Consider the following 19,956-nt stretch of genomic DNA (forward strand, 5'->3'; position numbering starts at 1 on the left):
GAGTGTAAAGGGCTGTCAACAGTTGTTAACACTGCAGCGTGATGTATTACCGACATAACGTAGAGAAGCAGACAACTTGATAGCCTAGGAGCTCAGACAATACAGTTAGTCGTGAGTTTATTCCATCAGCACCCTACTTACCACTAACATCATCATCGGGATTTGACAATGTCCCACCGGCATTATACCAATAGCGTCACTTTCTAGCATACAGATTCATCATCTTCTTGGTTACATAGCAGTATCAGTTCTTATGCCTCAAGAGCGTAGCATTTTCCCGCATCCTCGTCTATAATGTGCTCCTTAACGGCCGAGGGCAGCAACCCGTTGTGGTTTTGCTTGCACGGGTCTAAGCCTACCAACGCTTCCAAGGACCAGCATAATGCCAAGCTGGTCACAGACAACGTCCCTCTGAAGCCACAGAAAACCCAAACACGAGCCTGGAAACAGAGCTAGAGCGGACCAGGAAACTCGTTCCTGAGTGTCGGGCCATAGACAAAGGGGAGAAGGTGATAAAAGTCTACGCTGAACGTAAAGACAGGTTTATCTTTAGCTAATTCATTTTGATTGCTCTTCTAAACCAGTTGTACTCTTTTCATGGAGCCCTCATGATTTCTTTTCTACCTCAACTGGTTCCTTCGTTTTGGTGTACCCCTGAGTGTCACTTTCTTATGCTTTCATCCACCTCGCTCCCATCGCCTTACCCCTCAAGCCGCATATATCGAGTCTTGATATCTCCCATCCTCTTCCAAGCTGCTCTCTAGTCTCTTGAGCCTTGAACTCTCATCTTCTCGACTCATTGTAAACGGCCAACCAACCACAGGTGGCCGCGACCATCATTTCTATAACCGGATCAGCCTCCTGATAGTGGGCCACTGCCTACAATGCTTCAACGACGTTCTAAACCAGGCTTCTCGAAATATCAAGACAGAAGGGCTTGTCACGAGTCTATTGGGAGGTACACTCCTGTTGATTAGCCTGTTGGAAGATTGCTTACCATTGGTACCCCTGTGTTGACAGACAACCCGGTGCTGGTTAACAGACAACTCTGACCTGGCTTCTATGATGCTACCAAAGCCCGTCAATCTTTAGATACCTTTGGAAGGAAAAGATACCTAAGACCTTGAATTAGGCAAAGTAGTCATAAAGCTCCCCTAAGTTTATCCTAAATTTACCTAATTCTTTTGACCACTTAGGATAAGTATCTTCAGTTTTATGACCTTTACTGTCTTACCTCCGTGCACTAGATCTTCCGCAACATCCTCGGCGAGTCTCAAGAACCCTTTTCTGGCGTATCAAGTCCCTACAGGTCCATAACAATCACATCAAGTAAGTACATCGAATCACTTAAGTTAAACAAACTATTGCTGTTCCTTTTACACACGTCGATGGCCCCCTTTGATTATTTACAATGGCAACACTAACTTGCTTCTCCTAAGTGACCAATATTATCGTTGTCAGTCATACGAGAACCCTCGGAATGCGACTGACTTCCCCATAAGTGAGGAGTCACCCCTTGTCTTGAAACAGGTTATCGAAGCAATCAGATAATTACCTCTCAGAGAATTGTCTCTCAACCTCACATTTGCTTTGCTGGCTGGTATTTTGGCCCTTGTGGCAGAGCTTAATCACCCCGATCCACGAATAAGCCTGATAAATGTTACTCGGCAACGAGCATCGAGGGGCCACGAGTCTACTAAGACCTGTTGAGCCATCGACTGGTTGTTTATGCAAGCGTGGTGAGTTGCGGTCGCTAAACTGCAATGTCACTATCACTGCCGCATGCGGTATCGCATTTCTCAACTAACTGAGAAACCCTCAATGACATACCCGCTAGTCCGAATGATGCAGACCTGCTCCATCGCGACACCATATGGTACACAATCACCTCATATCAAAGGTTCGTCATTGCAAGTCGCTCTTGAACACTTTCTTGTACTTGATTCACTGGCTACCCTGTTTACCCCTTGAGGGAATATAGTCTCACCGGTTCATCTCGAAGGGATTGAAGTGACATGGTCCAGCTTAGTCGCGCTGACTGGTGTGAATAGGCCACCATAAGTTGGACTCTAGACTGTAGCTGTCACTATCGATCATTATCATTATAAACTCTTTCAAAGACTTATCGTTAACCTTGACTTGCTTGCCAGTTACATAGACTAATGATATATGGGGGAAGCAATACTAGAGTTGCTCGTGAACAAGCTTGGAATTTGGATTACCTTTCAGTTGTTCTCCTCTTGATGTTTAAATATGCCATTGAGGTATGTTGTTACTGGTAAGAGTCACACTTTACGCAAAAATAGTAACAACCTCTGGGTAACAGTAAGGCATCTGAGGTTGACATGCCATCTCCTGATATGGTGGCCCATGGTTCCTACCTTAGGTTGAATGAGGTTCGACCACCCACTCCTTTCCCAATCAGCCAAACAGATCTTGTCCCTCTCGGGCGTTCAAGACCTTAATTGCAAAATCCAACAGTGCGGTAGAACGTCGGGGCAGTACCATCATTAACATGCCGTCTTTGCTTTTACGCAGGTTACCGTTTGCCATATCTGCTACGCTACGCATTCTGACTCCTGAGGTAGCTGAGTAGCTTTCCCATAAGCATTTATCCAACAACAAGCTGCCAACATCGCCACAGTAATTGAAGTCGTCAACACCCAAAGAAAACTGGCGCATATTGAAACGGAGTCTTATTCCAAGAAACAAACAGTTAGTATAATCATTGTTTCTTTGATCAGCCACTCACAAAGGGTACAGGTTCACCATGAAGTACAAGCTCCTTAAGACTGAGGTGCACAAGCTGCAAGACGGATCCCCTGGACGCGACGACGAGGCCATTCTCGAGAAGCTTCTTTCACTCCAGGTCATTGATGTTCGACAACTCTCTCAAATGCCCGACTTCCGAACTGCAAGCGCTGCATGAAACTGATGTGGAGTTCCCTCGAGGAAAGTAAGGGCGAAACGTAGTACTGCCCTTGGGTCGGCAACCGCACTATGGAGGTTGCCCAGCAGCATATCATCGCTCGGGCCACTTTCGCTCTTGAGGCGGTCCATGCTTGTCAACGCATTCGGGATGAGAGTTCAAACATGGGTTTGACTCTAATTGGGCCGAGGAGATGGCGGATGAGGGAGATGGCAACTGATAGTCACATGGTCTGAGTTCTTGTCGTCATAAACCGAGCAAGGCTATGGAATTCTCTGGTGGACCGATATCGGGAATTGATTGTAACAAATACAGTTACAATATACACATGACGATATACCGAATGCAGTCAGTTCAAGTAGTTCAGATCAACATGAAACGCCTTGTTTAAATCCATTTGTAGAATGAGGGTGCAATCTTCCATTCACCAAGCGGTGAAGTGTATCTTGAAAGCAAAGTTACGAAGTATCGTCACTGCACCAAGTACTGAGGACGCAACAGCCGATCGTCCGAATTCCCGTGCTCTATCAGGCGTCTGATGTGCCGTCACATAGGTTCCCTAGAGCTCTACCGCGCTATCGGAATGTTGCACCGTTTCAATTCCATGAAGGAAATACGGCCTCTGATATTTTCGATATGTTCTAAAGAGCCCCTTAAAGGTACTAGACTTTATGAAAGGGACATACTAGCCGACTTCTAATTCCCAAACGATATGAAAATACCTGCTGAAGATCACGAAACTTAAGAAATGCCAACAGCCCGAAGAATATACGGTTATATATCGTGATCTTGAACTATAGGTTAAGCCGTGATGGAGTGGCGGATGTTTCAAGATCTAAAAAGGAATTGAGACAATAATCACGTGAAAGTTCATGCAAACAAGGGTCCCGGTTGATTCCAAAACATCCATGCATATCAGATCAAGGCACCACACCACGCCGCAGATGCTTACATCCGACCTGAGCGCCGAACTTGCTAACTTTTGGCTGGGACGTTACACAAATGGTGAGAGTGATTGGCCACATTTTTACAATTGTTTCTGAAGTACTTTCGCATCCAGTGAACTGTTTTCTGGCAGCCGTTATGGTCCAAAAATACGGTTGAAATCTCGGCGATTGATAGTGGGCTTGATCCATTGGGAAGAACAATTGCCATTGATTGGTCGGAAGGGAGGTAAATGCGCCGTGTGGCCAACTCCGAATCTTGGTCTAAATCCGGGGGCGGGGAGAACTTCGACAGCACCGCGTGGTTGTGGCTCGGGGATAAGGCAATGGCTGCAGGAGAGGTGAACGGGGCGTTGTTAGCAGTCAGAAGCAGTTAGCTATGAGGTCATGAGGCTTGTCAGTTGAAGCATAACCAAGGTCATGGTTTCGAGTCAGTTCTCCATTGTAGTTGAGATAGAAGTCCAAGGCTGGCCATTAGCCATTACAGCAAGAAAACGACATTCTGTCGCAGTTGGAGAAGCATTGTGCCGTTCAGGAGGAATTGCCACAGTCAAACAAGACCAGAGAGGGAGAAAGCTTGAGAGACTCGTGCACAACGTCGAAGGGCGTGCATGTCAATTAATAGTATCTGCCGAAAACGATCGGGTATAAGTCGGTCACAGGCAACGTGCCAATGGATGAAAGCTCATGGCCAAATGTCTTTTATTGTGAGTCAGAGCCTCAGACGATTGAGAAGAGAGAAAGACGGACAACAATATGCTCATGGCTCGTTTTGGCATGGCCTAGATGGGCTTTTTGTTTCGCCCTCTCTGTTGTAAGATATCCATGGGTCCCGAGGACCGGTAGCCCCGGCTGACAAATGCAACTTTGACCCTATTCGCACTGTCAAGAGTTCACGTTCCTGTACCCAGCCTCTCTCAGAAACTCGCTGACCCCCACCCAGAATGGTTCCTGTTCAGGGTCTAGTGAGCTGATGGAAGAATGAACTAGAAGGAATCTTTGTGACTCAGGCAGCAAATTTTCTAGTCGGACGCTCCGTATTGGACCCTTGCCTGCGTGCTCTGTTACGCGTTGATACAGTATCTACAGTGCGATTCAACGCCCGCTCAGCTGCCCCCGCTCTACTGCAGCCATCCATCTCACTCGATTTCCCTTCCTCGCCCATTCTTGGCTCCGCCTGACACCAGCAATCACCGATTTCATCATCAATCTTACATACTGTTACATACCGTAGTAGCTTCAGTTTCTATTCTGTCCTTTGCGGCTTGAATCCGAAAACTCCGTCTTCTTATTTTCAACTTTGCCTTCTCTGCTCATCGCTTTTTGACGATTATATGCCAGTATCGTAACCCATCAGAAGCCCGCCCCGCTCGTCTAGGTCCCCGACGTCGCCGCTACACAGGCTACAGGCACAGACAGGCTCTGGTCTGGCTCTTTGTCCCCTCCTGCGTGAGCCTGGACTGGCAGAGAGCTCGAGTCTATAATCAAACCGCGCGACATCAGTTTCGTTTGCCTCGATTTCAAATCGTTCCTCACCGTCACGCCTCTTTTCGATCGCACGTTTCATATTTCGCGATGGCTTCTACCGGTACTGGAGGCACTTTGCCACCCAACTTTCTCTTGACCCCGCAACAGCAGAACCTGCTCTTCGCTGCTCTCAACTCCAACAAGCAGCAGCTCGCTGGTTCTTCTGCGGACAATTCTCTGTCACATTCTCCCACGACGTTCCGCAACACTGCTGGCCAGCCAAAAACCGCTACCGCTACCGCTACAGGTTACCAGGAGAGTCCTTTCCTCGACAATTACGATTATGACTTTGGCGATTCTGGTTTCGACTTCTCCTTCGCCAGTGAGGACCAGCCTTCCATGATTGGGGATCTTCCCGCTGCTTCAACCGAGCCCAACAACAACTCTGGTTCTGTCGCTCTCTCCGACTCCCCAGAGACTGAGACTCCAGAGAAGCGCAGCTACCCCGACGACGAGGATGATGAAGATAGCCCAGGCCAGGATCACAAGCGCCGCGAGAGTACCGACAAGGTTCCTAAGAAGCCCGGTCGTAAGCCTCTTACATCCGAGCCCAGCTCGGTATGTTTTATCACTTGATTACATATAAAACTCACTTACTAATCCATATAATAGAAGCGCAAGGCTCAAAACCGAGCCGCTCAGCGTGCTTTCAGAGAACGCAAGGAGAAGCACTTGAAGGATCTTGAGACCAAGGTTGAAGAATTAGAGAAGGCTTCGCAGGCTGCCAACCATGAGAATGGCATGCTTCGAGCCCAGGTTGAGCGCATGACAGCTGAACTCCACCAGTATAAGCAGAAGGTCACAGTGATGTCAACTACGAAGTCACTGCCCAGAGAAAAGGTTCCTTTCGGCAGCGCTGCCGTCAGCAACCTTGGCGATGTTAACTTTCAGTTCGAGTTTCCCAAGTTTGGCATGCTTCCAGGACCACCTGTCAACAAGACTGGCTCATCGCCTACAAGCCCAGATCAGCAAAAGGTCACATACCCAAGCCCTACCAACAGCCTCAACAACACCACGCAATCCGCACAACAATTCAAGGATGACTTGGCCAAGTTCTCGGGTGTCTTCAGCCCTTCCATGTCAAGCTCTGCCACCAACCCCTCTCGTGCGAGTGTTGACTCTGCAAACTACAGCGTCAATGGCGCTTCCAGCTCCCCATCTGCTTCATCTCATTCAAACACTGGTCCCAGCTCTTCTTGCGGAACGTCGCCTGAGCCTTTCAACCAGTCTCCTATGGGCTTTAAGCCCGTTGATACGATGACTACCATTGGTGAGGAGCAGATACATCAGAACAGCAACAACAGCAACCTCAGTCAATTCGGCAACGTCGATCTCAACAGCACCAACTTTGACTGGCTGTCACAACAGAATGGTGGACAGTTTGACCCACAGCTCTTTGGTGATTACCGCGAGCCTCAAGAAAACGTACTGGCAAACCCATCCTTCGACGACTTTTTCAACGATGCTCTTGATAGCGATTTCTTTACTCCTTACAACATGGCTCCTAACAGCCCCAACGCGCATCTCAATGGCCAGGCGAAGAAGCCATCGAACCTGATTGATCAGATCGATGCTCAAAAGGAGTCCGATGACGAACCTCTTAAGAAGCAGAACATGAACTGCAACCAACTTTGGTACGTATCAGCGTATAAATTAAGGGAGTGTTTGTATCTAACCAATTTCTACAGGGAGAAACTTCAAGCTTGCCCCAAGGCTCAGAACGGTGAATTTGATCTTGATGGCCTCTGCTCCGAACTTACCAAGAAGGCTAAGTGCTCTGGCACTGGTCCTGTGGTTGCTGAGACCGACTTTGACACCATTCTGCAAAAATATATGGGCAAAGACGTCTCAAGTAGTTGTGTCGCTCAACAGTTGGGTGTGGAAATAAAGTCGAGTGAACCAAAGCAAGATAAGCATCTTGGTCTGTCAATTTGAGACCAGTTTATGAACAAAGATTCGGCTGTACACTACAAACTTCGGCGGCATACCCAGCACACAGCTACACAATGATTAAGGCGTTTATAACAGACAGGATGGAATCGGAAAACCAAGGGATTCCGGCGCTTGATTTACCTCCGTCAACGGAATTGGATGCATGGAAAGGAGAAAGGATGATCTATGGCATGATTATGTAGCATGCCATGAAATCTTCGACCTGTTAACTCAGCTTGAAATTTCTTTGGGGATTTACTTACGCTTTGTTTTTGGATGGACATTTTTTGCTGCTATGAATAATTATGACTTATTTCTGGTTTCAACTGTCAAGGGCTTAACAGGGGATATATGATGATCACTGTGACTTGGCAACGCACATGCTGATCAGATATGTACATCAAAGGGACTATTCAACTTTCATTACTACGTAAAGATGATTACTGTATTTGGAGACGCTCTTTGTGACACCAGTTAATATTAGCATTCAAGGATATAAATTGCACGCTACAGCAGCAACTTGGAGCCAATCTGCAACGCCCAGACCCTGCATAAGTCAGTAAATGTAAGACCTGAAAAGTTTCATCCACATGTACAAGATCGCCGTGACATCATTTTTAAGTCTATTATTGACTGAAAGCTGTTGTGATTTTTATCATGACATCTAATCTTAGTCATCAAGTGGAGCCGGCTGATCGCGAGAAGGAAGCTTCAGCCAGGCCAAACCATCCTGAACAGGTCGTACTCAGCTTACAACAACTTCTTACATTTCCTACCGAAATCCCTTATTTCTTGTTATTAGCATTCAGAAGCGAACCTTGGCAAATTCTTCACAATCCCAATCCAAGCCGCGCGCATAATCCCGGTCTCTGTACTTCACAATGCCAAAAGAGAAGAATTACAACCCTGTGCAGGCTCAGCGCAAAGCTGACAAGGCGAAAGCTCTCAAGAAAGGTGAGACGGGTTCTGATGATAGCAGTTCACCATCTAATCGGAATTGCAGGCAAGCATGAAAGACAAGAACGCTTAAACGAGAAGCTGTCGCGAAAGAACCCCGAGCGCATTCAAAAACAGATTGACGACCTCAAGAAAATCACATCAAGCGGTGGCAAGCTTACTCGTCACGAGGAACAAACATTAGAAGGGCTCGAAAAGGAACTTAAAGCAGTGAAGAAGGCCAGAGAAGCACTGGGCGACAAAGCACCAGCATTCAGTCGAGGATGGAACAGAGATCACGATTCAGGATCTGGGGTATTAGGGAAGAGGCGCAGAGGTTCTAATGATGCTACTACAAGCGACGAAGAAGTCCCCGACGACGTCAAGAGTATTCCTATGCCTCGGGATACGCCACCACCGATTCCCAAAGAAGTCATGGACAAATGGTATGCTGAACGACGAGCAAGGAGGGCTGCAGAGAACCCAACAAGACCAGACGGCGAGGACAAACAACAAAGAAAGGAAGCGCCAGTCGTTGAAGCGAAAACAGTATACGAGGCAAAGCCTGTGGTGCGCGATCTCAGGAAAGAAGCTGTTTCGGCATTTGTGCCTACGGCAGTTAAGATGAAGATGAACAAAGGACAAGGCCAAGGAGGATTGATAGAGCCGGAAGAAGCAGATCGACTAGAACAAGAGGGCTATCTCAAAACGGGAGATCGCAATACGGAAGCAAAACCCGATCAAGGCCAATCATCACGGCATGTGACTATGGAGGATGTGGAAGACGAGGAGGCTTGATTCTGGAGCGGAGGTTAGTTCATTTATGGTGCCATTGATGCAATTGACAGATAGTAATGCATAATTCCCGACAGAATGCTTCCCAAAAAGGAGATAATTGGGCGAACCCATTCAATTACGACTTTTCAAGCCTATCAGAAGAGCGATGTGACTCAGACCAACAACAAGCCCGAGGGGTTGAGGCCGGTTAACACAGCGGAAAAAAGCTGGGGTAAAGGACCCATCTGACCACTCACAATTCAATGACAGAAGACCAAGTGCGTTGACCATCTTCACCGATAACGTTCCCCGTTTCTGAGGAGAAAAGAGAGGGCAATGGCAATGGCAATGGCAATTGGGCTGCATTAACAATGGGGCTTGTCTTGAGAAGGCGTCGACCATGCTTTGGGTTTAGACCCAACGGGTTTCTCTCAGTTGGATTACGACCGTATATATCCGTGTAAGGGGTGGAGCTCAAGAACCTTGACGAGCAAATGATGAGTTTTCATTACTCTCATGTCAACAAGAAACTCGTCCACTACGGCAATTCAGGCCGCACTCCGAAAGCGGGCCTGGCTTTTTCGACCCGGGGCCACGCCGAAATCCGATCATTCTTATATTTAAGCATGTCTGATCTTTTGTTTTCGCCCCCGAGCTTTCAACTACATCTCTGATATGCTACGACAATTGTAAAAGAAGGAAGAAAAGCGCTAGGTATTCGGGGACGGAAAAGGAATAACGGAACATTACGATTGCTCAGAAACTCAATCATCAATGGATTGTCACCAAGTCACATCTCGCGCCCTCTACGAGGATGACGAGATCAACGATCATGTCAACCAGATCGACCAAGGAAACGAAAACAATGGCAAGACGGGGGCCGATCTAGAGAAGCAGCCGACTGCAGCATCGACAGCATCGTTCCAGGAAACGTATCCCGAGGGCGGCTTGCAGGCGTGGTCCGTGGTCGCTGGTTCGTGGTTCTCTCTATTCGCTTCGCTTGGACTAATGAACACCCTCGGCACTTTTCAGGCCTATGTTCTCGACAACCAACTCACAGAGTATAGCGAGGGTACTGTTGGTTGGGTCTTTTCTATCTACACCTTTCTCGCCTTCTTCTGCGGTGTGTACATTGGTCCTGTCTTTGATAAGTATGGTCCCAGATGGCTTGTCATTGCTGGGGCTGCGTTCACCGTTGGTGGCATGATCTTTATGAGTTTTGCAACTGGTAAGTCTTCCCCAACATTGTAGGTTTGATGTGCTGACTGTTATAGAACTCTGGCACTTTATCGTCGCCTTTGGCCTCCTCTGTGGTTTTGGTTCATCGCTACTCTTCACCCCTTCGATCGCTGCTGTAGGCCACTTCTTCAAGGCTCGACGTGGACTTGCAACTGGCGTTGCATCTACTGCTGGTGGATTGGGCGGTATCATCTACCCCTTCATGTTGACGAGGCTAATCGATAAGATTGGTTACGGATGGGCAACTCGAGTTATTGCTCTCATCTGCCTCGTCTGCAGTTTGATCGGTATCTGTCTTCTCAAATCTCGACTTCCGCCCGCTAAGGACGCTACTGCGCACCCCAACTTTCTAATCTTCAAGAGTCTCCCTTTCCTCTTCACCACGATTGGCGTCTTCATGTTGGAATTCTCCCTCTTCATTCCTCTCGGCTACATCTCGACATATGCGCTGCACAAGGGCTTCGGAAAGGACTTTTCCTACAACCTCATCCCTATCCTCAACGCTGGTTCGGTCATCGGTCGACTTCTACCTGGCTACTATGCCGATGTGATCGGTCCTTTTAATGTCAGCATCCTGGCCGTGATCCTTGCCATTGTGGCCTGCTTCTGCGTATGGCTACCTCTTGGTGGAACCACAGCTGGTGTCATTATCTTCACGGTGCTCTTCGGTTTCTCCTCGGGAACTTCCATCGCCATTGCGCCTGTCTGTATCGGCCGACTGTGCAAGACGCAAGAGTATGGACGCTATTATGCTACGGCCTATACAATTGTGTCTTTTGCTTGTCTGATCGGTATTCCCATCGGCGGTAGCGTTGTCCAAGCCAACGGTGGTGAATACTGGGGACTTATCATCATGACTGGTGCCGTTTACGTGGCATCCATGATCTCACTGTTCCTGGCCAAGGTCACTCTTTTGGGCTGGCATAACTGGAAGGCTGCCCTTTGAACAATCTGTCATTCACACCAAGATCCACGATCTAACGGGATAGATTCTCGGGATTGAACGGCTGTCGTCTTTTATCGGAGACTGAACACAAAATCATGACACTATTCAAAAGTATTGCTATTATCTTGGGAAAGGAGTTCTGGATATTAAAAAGAGTTAAGAATGTGAATATCATTGCTGCGAGTCTTTGTACATAGATACCACAATACGTAGGAAAATATAATAGTTATTGTTTTGTATGCTTGTGCTCAGCTCCTTGTTGTTAAGAATCCTCTATCCGGGTATTCCACATTTTTCTTGAACCCGAGAACATGGCCTACTTCTGTGCCTTGATATGCTCACCGTGCAGCTCCTGCACGGCAGGAATGATGAGCGATTCAATCTCAACATCTGGTTCTTGACCTGGCAACTCCTCCGCCACAAGCGGCCTACCCTCCGCTTCTCCCCAGCCGCCCTCTCTCGGCACACGCACCCAGTTATCATCCCTCTTAGGACTCACAAATACAACTTCCCACTTGCGTGTGGATAGAAGATTGCCAATGACGAGATGGTGCTGATATCGGTCAAGACTGTAACGGGCCTTGCGCACAAGAAGCGCTGGATCCGTCTCAAGCTTGAAAGACACAATCATACCCTCTGGCGCCCATCCATCCACGAGATTCTTGAGAAACTTTGGGACAGGATCGAGGTCGATGACGAGGCGCTTTGAGCGTGGGACAGAAGGCGATGAGTCAAAGTTATCAAAAGTCTCTTCATCGTCTGGTCGCTTCTGCTCAACGGCGTTGGTTGACTGGATCTTGTGCTCGGCCATACGATCCGGGGGAACGAAGAAGTCCGACACGGCTGCGGCGAGGTATAGAAGACCGGATGGGCCAAGAGGGCGCATGAGTCGGGCAATTTCTCGCAGTTCATGGAGATAGTCGACAATGGTGACGAAGGGTAGTGTGAGAAGCATATTGTCATCCCTCGCCTTGCGATACTTTCGCAACACCTCTTGCATCTTATCCTGCACCTCACTCCTCACACCAATTCTGCCACTCCCATCTTCCGTCAAAAAGTCCAAGAAGCAGTCGGTAGCATGCGAATAATGTCGCGAGTACGGCAGCAGACTGAACTGACGATGGAGGAAGATGACGGCATATCCAGCTTCGAGAAAGTACTCGGCGCTCGTAGCACCACGAGTTCCAGCACTGAAGTTGTCGATGTACCGAACAGTCTGCTTCTCAAGAGGGACAGTAGTGCCGCCTGATGTGACGAGGACAACACGACGGCCCGCGGCGGCGTGGGAAGAAATGAAGCCAGCGGCGAGAGCCGTGTGGGCTGTTAAATTGCGCGGAGGAGGGTTTTGAGCAAAGTATGTCTGCTCGGAAGCGAGAGCCTCAGCAGCGGTGTTGGCAGGTGTAGCCATTTTGTTCGGTTGCTGTGAAAGTAGTGACCAATAATTTGGGCGAAACGAATGAGTGAAGAAGCTCCGGGGCGGAGGTGCGGAGGTCCGGGCGGGCGGCGGGCGGCGGGCAGCAGGCGGGGTTTAGTCTTTGACCGGGATCCGGAGGCGGAGACTAAGGTAGTAGAATGGAGAAAGCCTGGTAAAGGATAATAATGTAATGATGGTCCAAGAATTGAGAGGGGATGAGGAAGTGGAAATTGAGAGTTATTTATGCTCAGGTAGTTTTTGGTTCTTTAGTAAAATGCCCCATCGACTGTGACGGATACTACTTACGCATTTATCATCCCGGTGGGTTTGAAGTTGTGAGTCTGTAATCTTCAACACCTGACCTTCTGCAGTGTTGATTTTTTACCCTGAAATCACTCGGCTTATCTTTAATAGAAAATTATTGAATTACTCTGACATGAGACTCAAAATATGTCATCATCTCAATCGCTTGCTGTCCAGTAAGCAACCATGACTGATAAGCTGTAGTATACCTCGGTAACTAGTGCATTATCTCGGATCATACCATGTTCATTCCTCAAGACTTCCGAAGAAGGCTTCACTTATCTCAAGCAGTTCAGATCACCCTTAACTTCTCCGGGGTTACTGTGACTCCCTGGCTTATTATAAAGTCTCTATTATTGACCTCCTCACCAGTCCCAGTTCATTTGAGTGAGAGTCATGTACGGGGAGGTGAGGTGTAGAGGCAGGGAATGTGACAAGCCTCACTGATCTCAAAGGAAGTCATAGAAAAGTAAGTCATAGAAAAGTCTTTTCATAGCTTTCGAGCGCCTACTTTCAGCTGAAGAGTAGTACACTTTCGCGCAGATCCCCGAGGGCCTGCCAACAGAGAGGTCTTTCAGAGAAAGCTTTCCCCTTTAGCGTCATCTCATTTTCAAACTCGATACATTAGAACGTCTGCTAGCTAAGGTGCAAAGCATTTTGAATGAGAATTATTAAATGCGATAAATACTACCATTACGAGGGATATCAGGCTATAGACCAATGCAAACAACAAACCAAGCCTCCATCCTATGCCAATAAACAACCACAATTGCGCCCAACACCATACTGTACTTTCATCATACATGAAACATCACTCCTCCTTATCCTTGTTCTCCTCATCTTCATCATCCTCAGCTCCCCAGTCTCTCCATCCCTGACCCTGAAGCCAACTGACACCCTTTCGCCAGTTAGTCTCTCGAATTGCTTGAGCATCCTTCTCATAGACAACACCAGTGACCATGAGTGCCAGCATGAAGACCCAGACATCACCACCCTTCATGCTCTTCCACCAACGTCGCTTCACACCAACCTTCCAGAGACTGTCGACACTAGCGCGAGCGCTGTAAAGGAACAGTCCACGGCCATTTCGTCGCTCAACGAATGCCCAAAGCCCAGCGAAGAAACCACCAAGGAAGACACGCTGAGTCGCGAGGACGTGGCGTGGAAGCCATTGCTGGAAGAAGCAGATCGAAGCCCAGGCTGTGGAAAGCGCACCTGTCGCAAAGGTAGACATGCGGAGAGCCTTGGTGATGATGCGCTGAAGGGTCACCAGAGGGTTGTGATAAAGGCTGGAGAATCGAGGAATGACGGTAAGCGCAGAGAAGACTGCGACGAAGAAGCGAGCAAATGGCGGGAAAGTCTGAAGCCAGAAAGTGAGATAAGTTCGGGCACAAGATGGGTCTCCTGGGTGTAATGTGGCGCATGAGAGAGATGTGATGAGAGGATGAGCTCGAGATGTCAGTGGCGCAATTGCACTGAGGCTAGGAGGAAGAACCTCCTTGCCAGGGAAGAGAGTAGGGGAAACGTAGGCACTATAATGGTCAGCATGAAGCCTTTTTCTCTGGACTTGTTAACTTACGGCCAGCTCAGGCGCGCCATTTGAGCCAAGCTGTCAACGATCTCAGAAGTCTGAGGCCACTTGACGCTCGACGGCCAATCTTGCGGGCGCGGATGCAAGTATGCCGATGAGCTCTTGAAGATCAAGTCTCCAAAAGGTTTAGGGAAGCAATCACGATCGAAAACCGCCGCATGAAGTAGTTGTCCAAAAGCAAATGGCTGCAACATCCAACTTCCAAACCACCAAGGTCTCTCCCTCTTAACGCCATTCTTCCGGCCCCATATAAGGCCATCAGCCTCACAGAAATTGTAGGCAAACTCCAAAGCACGGAAGATTGTGTAAATGGCGATGGTGACACGCATCTTCTGAGCTGGGTAAATGCCAAGAGCCAGGCCAGCGAATGAGGCACCAATGGCGGGCGCAGAAGGAGATGTCAGCATCGCTACAGTTCGTGGATTGCGCGCACGGAAAGGCTCGACTTGAGGGTCGAGAAGATGCACACGCAGTCGAGTGAAGAAACGGAAGAGGATTCTGTAAAGGAGAAGAATGGTAGAAAGCGAGATAGACAGCCTCAGGGCAGGGGATTTGTAGAATGGTTTCTTTTTACCGCCAGTGCTGGGTCTGTCAAGAATCATTAGCCATTTGCGCACTTATTTCATCAGTGAGCTACTCACTCTTCTTTACCCATCCTCTTAGCGACAACATCCCATCCCTTCATTCCCAAGAAGGTCATCACAAACACCCTCAGCGCATGTCGCACCGTTCTAGCATTATAATCGTCGCCACCTTTTGGCGGTTGCAGCGCCTTTTCAACCCGGTTTGGCGTTGGTGTTGCGCGACGCAGAACACGGGAACGCGAGAGGATGTATTTGTGCAGAGCAGCATATTCGTGAGCTGAGATAGTGTAGCGCAACGTGTTTCGAAGGACAGGGTCGTTTGCAGCTCGTGAAGATCGCGAGCTCGAGGCGTCGCTTGAAGAGATGGAGGATTCCATTGTGATTAAGGAGCGGATGTTGTTGTTGTTGATAAAAGGATCGTGTTTGGCTAATTTATGGCGTGTCTGTAGTTCCACGAGCTGAGCTCCAGCGGCGCATTCGAGCAGTAGCTTCCGAGGGAGGCATCAAGTAAATGAATAAACCAATTTATTTGAATCAAAAAGGCCTGGACTTGGTTACACAGCTGAAGTGCTGAGGGTCCAGATCGAAGCTCTCACATCCAATCTGTTTGTTGATGAAGTGAAGTGAAGTGAAGTGACGAATGGTGGGAGGCACGGAAGGGATGAAATCACAAGAACTTGGAAATGAGCAAGACGACGTAGAGTGGAGAATTCGACCTCGGCTCTTGGTCTAAGCTGACCTAGGAGCCCACTATCTTTTTGGCATTCGCATATCGAGACCCTGCTAAGGCTATCCCAGTTAATTAAAGCAATGCTGAATTAGCGAATAGAGACACACGATATCGTTGCTTATGGGGTCATCTAACAGGGGTTCCCCGCCCTCGGTAGCTAAGTTGCTCTTCTCCAGCCGGACATCACCATCACATGAAATTCATTGATACGTTCAACTTTTTGAACTACCTAAAGAGGCTTGACTCCCGATAACACGCCCACTATGCGCATGAACAAGTCATATCGTCCCAAGGTACTTCACATAACGCATAAGTCAGTCTGGGGTATCAAACCAGTCGTGAAGAGGCTACCTAATGCTATCTCTCAAACGAGAGACATAACGACGCATACTCCATTTGATGCCAAAACTACCATTCCTTTTTAACTTCCAAAGTCACTATCATTCATCATAACCCCTTCATATCAGTCCAATCCAGTCCGGTCCAGTCCAGTTCCAGGCCATTGATGCCAGCCAGACCCAGGACGAGTGAGATTGAACCACCAGTCCTAGCAATATGAAATCATTAAATACTTTTTGTTTTCTTTTTCCTTCCCGTGCCTGCTACCGAAGTTTCCATTCGTTAAAAACATTCCTCGCTTTAAAGCAACCAATGTTGACATGCCCACCAACGCCGTTCATCAACCAAAACTCTCCAAAGAGCATCATATCCTCTCCCTAGTAAGCAGGATCACGGACGCCACCTTTTCATCCCGAAATCAAAAGTACTAGCTTTTGTCGAGAGACTGGGAAACCAGCCTCGGCTTTGTTTGCCATGTTTCTGCATATCGCCTTCCCGATTATCCAGCATCAACATAACCCACAATATCATCCATCAAATTGAAAAATCTGTAGCGTGAACCAAGTTGCTTAGGGGTAAGCTGCTTGAGTGCTTCTTTGAGGGCCCACGAAGGGAACCCAAGTGCGGCCAAGGGCTGGGCTCTCTGAAGGCCCAAAGGGCAGAATCTCCTCTCGCCAGCCCAGCGCACTCCAGAGACCGACATATCTCGGCTCAGGACTGGAAAGCTGTTGGGTGATGACGGCCCAGGCTGTGACTTGGTGGGTCTTAACTAGTTCAACGATCTGAAGCCGGCGTCGCTCTCTCTCAGCTACTGTGTCTTTGACCACGCGGTAGATTGCCTCTGCATTCGGCCATCCGTTGCCCTTGTTAGTCGCAGTCTCGAGCAGTGCCTTGAGAGTGTCAAATGGAAGATTGAGTAGAATGCGAGAAAGCACAGCATTGAAAGGAGTTCGTTGCTGTGACGCGCCCGAAGCGTCCGAAGCTGGCGAGACCTTGCCGTCAGTCAGGGAAAGGTCACCGAACTGAATACCAGAGATCTGCTGAGACAGACGTCCCTTGCCCTTGCCGAGATGCACGGATGTACCTCGAGCAATGGGTGGGGGCGAGAGCTTGCGGGTAGTGGCGTTGCTAGTCAGGGCAGTTTGTGGAAGACGAGCATAGCTCGACGGGTCGGTAACTGAAGTGTCAATCTTGAAAGTGGGGTTGGTGTTGCTTGCGATAAAAGAGACGATCTCGTTGAGAATAGCTCGAGATCCATCGCCGTACTTGAACACATCATAAGACCCCTCATCTCGGTGATCCTCCAAGGCGAACTCCAACGCCTTCTCAACTGTCTGCCAGTTCAGAAGTTGCACAGCAACCTCACAGCCGCGTCGCGTGACCGGGTCCCAGCGGAGGAGATGGCCGGCTGCAGCATACGAAAGAGCGAATTCGAAGCGGTCAATCAACTGGTTGTAATCAGCTGCAGCCTGCTTCATGCCCTCAGGAGGAGGGGAGAGGAGTGGCCATCCGTAAAGACAGTGAGCGGCCATATAAAACGACTCAGAGCGAATCCACTTGCTCTTGGTCTCGAGAATGATGGTGGGAAGAGACGGAACATTGGGGTGAGGTCGGGACTGCTTAGCGATGGCATTTGCGAGCTCAGCACTGCGAGAAAAGAGGATTCGGTGACCCGGAATGCGGACTGGAGCAGCTCTTTCATCCGCGTATCGAAGCTCCAAAACACAATCAGCAAATTCGGGAGATCCAAACTGTTGCACCAAATAACCAATCAGACCCTCAGCATCATCCATTGCAGACATCATGTGCGGGGGAGGTCCGGCATTCGGCATCATTCGCGGATACTCGGGACCACCAAACATTCTGCCTGGCTGGTTAGGAGACTGAGTTTCCTCTGGAGCAGGTACGCCATTTCGCGCTGGAGCTGAAGAAAACTGGTTGTAGACACTACCATCATCGGGAGGACCTGATGCCTGTGAACCATGATAGCTGTGTGGGGTTGGGGGGCCAAAATTGTTAGGGAAGGGAGGGAAAGAGTCAATCGGTCCGTAGGCCATAGTAGGTCTTCCATAGTTATCGAAAGTACTGACCGGAACCTGTTCTGCGCCATAGGGCATCATATGGGGGAAGCCGTTGGCACCAGGGGCCATGTAGGGTCGACCATCAGGACCTGTCATACCAGGAGGAGGGGCAATACCACTAGATGGAGGAGCAGGAGAGGAGCTCGTCGAACCGTGGAAAGCGCCGAAATGGATGCTGCCGTTGCTGTGATGAGCCTGGTGCATAGGCGGGCCGTTGGGCAGAGGAGCACGATGGCCACGCATATCGCCGTTCACGTTTGGTCCTAGAGGTCGAGCAGCAGGCTGGAAGGAAGGGGGCATCTGGTATCGGCCCGGTGGGACAGCGGAAGGAGGTCGGCCTTTGTTGGGCTTTGAAGGTGGATGGTTATCTAAATTCGAGTTATGAGTATTCGTGAGGGCTTGAAAAAAGTAAGGCTGCCTACCAGACAGAGTTTTGATTTCGCTCTTGCTTGAAACACCATTGGGCTTCTCGTTCACTCCGGCTGAAACCTTGTCGACTGATCGAGCCTCAACATCGACCTGGTTCTTGGGGGTGGGCTGATCAGAATGGCCTGAGACCACGGGGTTTTTGTGGATGTTTTCGTTCTCTTTGAAGGTGGTAGGATGTTCAGGGGCAGGTGTGGCTGCAATGAAAGAAATATGTGTAAGTAGGGGGTTTTGTGGTGTATCTCGAAGATGGGCGCGTCTGAAGTACTTACAGGAAGAAGCCTGGGCGTTGGTCGAGTCAGAGGCGCCGTTCTTTGTCTCTTTGTGAGCGTCTGCCTTTGTATCGGCCACCTCCTTCTCGGCTTTGAAGGTCGAGGTCGAAGTAGGAGTAGCAATTGTGCTTGTAGCCGTAGCCGCAGAATCATCCTTCATAACCTCAGCAGAAACGTTACCATTTACGTGCTTCACCTCAGTGGGTGAGCGCACATCCGGTTCCTGGGTCGTGGTGGAGGCAGCAGTCGAAGAAACGGGGACAGCATTGGCACGAGCAGCAGCAGAAGCGGCCTGACGCTTCACATAAGGCAGTGGGATAGCAGGCATAACAGGCTTGGAGGACTGAGAGAGCTTGCTCCCGCCATTTCGGCGAGTCTTCATATTGCCGTTTTGGGGCGCCATTTCATGGGCGAGATCGTTGACGGTTCGGCGGGGAAGGTATCGGCGGGCGATCAGCTAGCCAGCGCCAGGCCTCAACAGAGGATTCGGAGGGAGGGAGGCTCTACGGATCTAGAGGAAGAGGCATGGAGAGCAGACGTCTTCGTTTTGACTGAAGTGCCCTTGTGTCGAATCTGGGCTGAAGGGTAAGGTAGTGGCCTGTATCGGAGGCGAACTGGCGATGCACTAGAAATGAGGGTCCAGGTGCAGCTGTTTGTGCGGAGAGCAAGAGCTCAAGTAGGAGCGGGTTTCGATGACGGGTGTGTATCGTAAGGAGGGTGAATTAAGGAATGAAAGGCAACAAACCACAGGGCTTATAGGAGATAAGGTGCTGCAGCAGGTGATGAATAGGGAGAATTATGCTGTGAGAATTTCACCAACCTGGAAACCCGGATGATGATGATGATGTCGAGGAGGTGCTTCCAACGGCTTCCAAACGATGGAGACGAGTCGCAAGGTAACAAAAATTGGGGCTTTCGTCACAATTTTTCTTGTAGACCTCAGACTTCAGACCTCAGACCTCCCCGCCGTGCCGTAGGTGCCCGCG

General features: G+C 49.2%; 6 protein-coding genes across 6 annotated transcripts; 3 read left to right on the plus strand and 3 right to left on the minus strand.

Annotated features, from left to right (window-relative positions):
* Positions 1-5,448: 5,448 nt before the first annotated feature.
* On the plus strand, positions 5,449-7,335 carry BKA55DRAFT_535335 (bZIP transcription factor; the record flags this gene model as incomplete). Its single annotated transcript, XM_046189696.1, has 3 exons — positions 5,449-5,958; positions 6,013-7,034; positions 7,089-7,335. 3 exons carry the CDS (start codon positions 5,449-5,451, stop codon positions 7,333-7,335), a joined length of 1,779 nt encoding a protein of 592 aa, XP_046054142.1.
* A 607-nt stretch (positions 7,336-7,942) lies between these two features.
* On the plus strand, positions 7,943-9,152 carry BKA55DRAFT_250740 (WW domain binding protein 11-domain-containing protein). Its single transcript, XM_046185358.1, has 3 exons — positions 7,943-8,286; positions 8,336-9,079; positions 9,141-9,152. The coding sequence occupies exons 1-2, from the start codon at positions 8,214-8,216 to the stop codon at positions 9,064-9,066; spliced, it is 804 nt and encodes a 267-aa protein (XP_046054143.1). The 5' UTR covers positions 7,943-8,213; the 3' UTR covers positions 9,067-9,079; positions 9,141-9,152.
* A 667-nt stretch (positions 9,153-9,819) lies between these two features.
* Positions 9,820-11,230, plus strand: BKA55DRAFT_501822 (major facilitator superfamily domain-containing protein; the record flags this gene model as incomplete). Its single annotated transcript, XM_046186866.1, has 2 exons — positions 9,820-10,273; positions 10,320-11,230. 2 exons carry the CDS (start codon positions 9,820-9,822, stop codon positions 11,228-11,230), a joined length of 1,365 nt encoding a protein of 454 aa, XP_046054144.1.
* A 226-nt stretch (positions 11,231-11,456) lies between these two features.
* On the minus strand, positions 11,457-13,042 carry BKA55DRAFT_558940 (DNA/pantothenate metabolism flavoprotein). The gene has a single exon (XM_046191891.1). The coding sequence runs from the start codon at positions 12,636-12,638 to the stop codon at positions 11,547-11,549; it is 1,092 nt and encodes a 363-aa protein (XP_046054145.1). The 5' UTR covers positions 12,639-13,042; the 3' UTR covers positions 11,457-11,546.
* A 716-nt stretch (positions 13,043-13,758) lies between these two features.
* On the minus strand, positions 13,759-15,499 carry BKA55DRAFT_685874 (uncharacterized protein; the record flags this gene model as incomplete). The annotated part of the gene is made up of 3 exons (XM_046198861.1): positions 13,759-14,479; positions 14,527-15,126; positions 15,180-15,499. The coding sequence occupies 3 exons, from the start codon at positions 15,497-15,499 to the stop codon at positions 13,759-13,761; spliced, it is 1,641 nt and encodes a 546-aa protein (XP_046054146.1).
* Positions 15,500-16,666: 1,167 nt separating this feature from the next.
* On the minus strand, positions 16,667-19,587 carry BKA55DRAFT_250901 (uncharacterized protein). Its single transcript, XM_046185359.1, has 3 exons — positions 18,971-19,587; positions 18,695-18,895; positions 16,667-18,640 (listed from the first exon to the last, which is right to left on the minus strand). Exons 1-3 carry the CDS (start codon positions 19,371-19,373, stop codon positions 16,761-16,763), a joined length of 2,484 nt encoding a protein of 827 aa, XP_046054147.1. The 5' UTR covers positions 19,374-19,587; the 3' UTR covers positions 16,667-16,760.
* Positions 19,588-19,956: the final 369 nt, after the last annotated feature.

Source organism: Fusarium redolens (genome assembly GCF_020744475.1).
Source record: "Fusarium redolens strain MPI-CAGE-AT-0023 chromosome Unknown BKA55scaffold_3, whole genome shotgun sequence".
Lineage (NCBI taxonomy): Eukaryota > Fungi > Ascomycota > Sordariomycetes > Hypocreales > Nectriaceae > Fusarium > Fusarium redolens.

Coding starts and splice junctions, on each gene's coding strand:
- BKA55DRAFT_250740 (XM_046185358.1), top strand. CDS start 8,214: ATGCCAAAAGAGAAGAATTACAACCCTGTGCAGGCTCAGCGCAAAGCT. Junction 8,287..8,335: donor GGCGAAAGCTCTCAAGAAAG/GTGAGACGGGTT, acceptor TCGGAATTGCAG/GCAAGCATGAAAGACAAGAA.
- BKA55DRAFT_558940 (XM_046191891.1), bottom strand. CDS start 12,638: ATGGCTACACCTGCCAACACCGCTGCTGAGGCTCTCGCTTCCGAGCAG.
- BKA55DRAFT_250901 (XM_046185359.1), bottom strand. CDS start 19,373: ATGGCGCCCCAAAACGGCAATATGAAGACTCGCCGAAATGGCGGGAGC. Junction 18,896..18,970: donor CAACGCCCAGGCTTCTTCCT/GTAAGTACTTCA, acceptor CTTTCATTGCAG/CCACACCTGCCCCTGAACAT. Junction 18,641..18,694: donor CGAAATCAAAACTCTGTCTG/GTAGGCAGCCTT, acceptor ACTCGAATTTAG/ATAACCATCCACCTTCAAAG.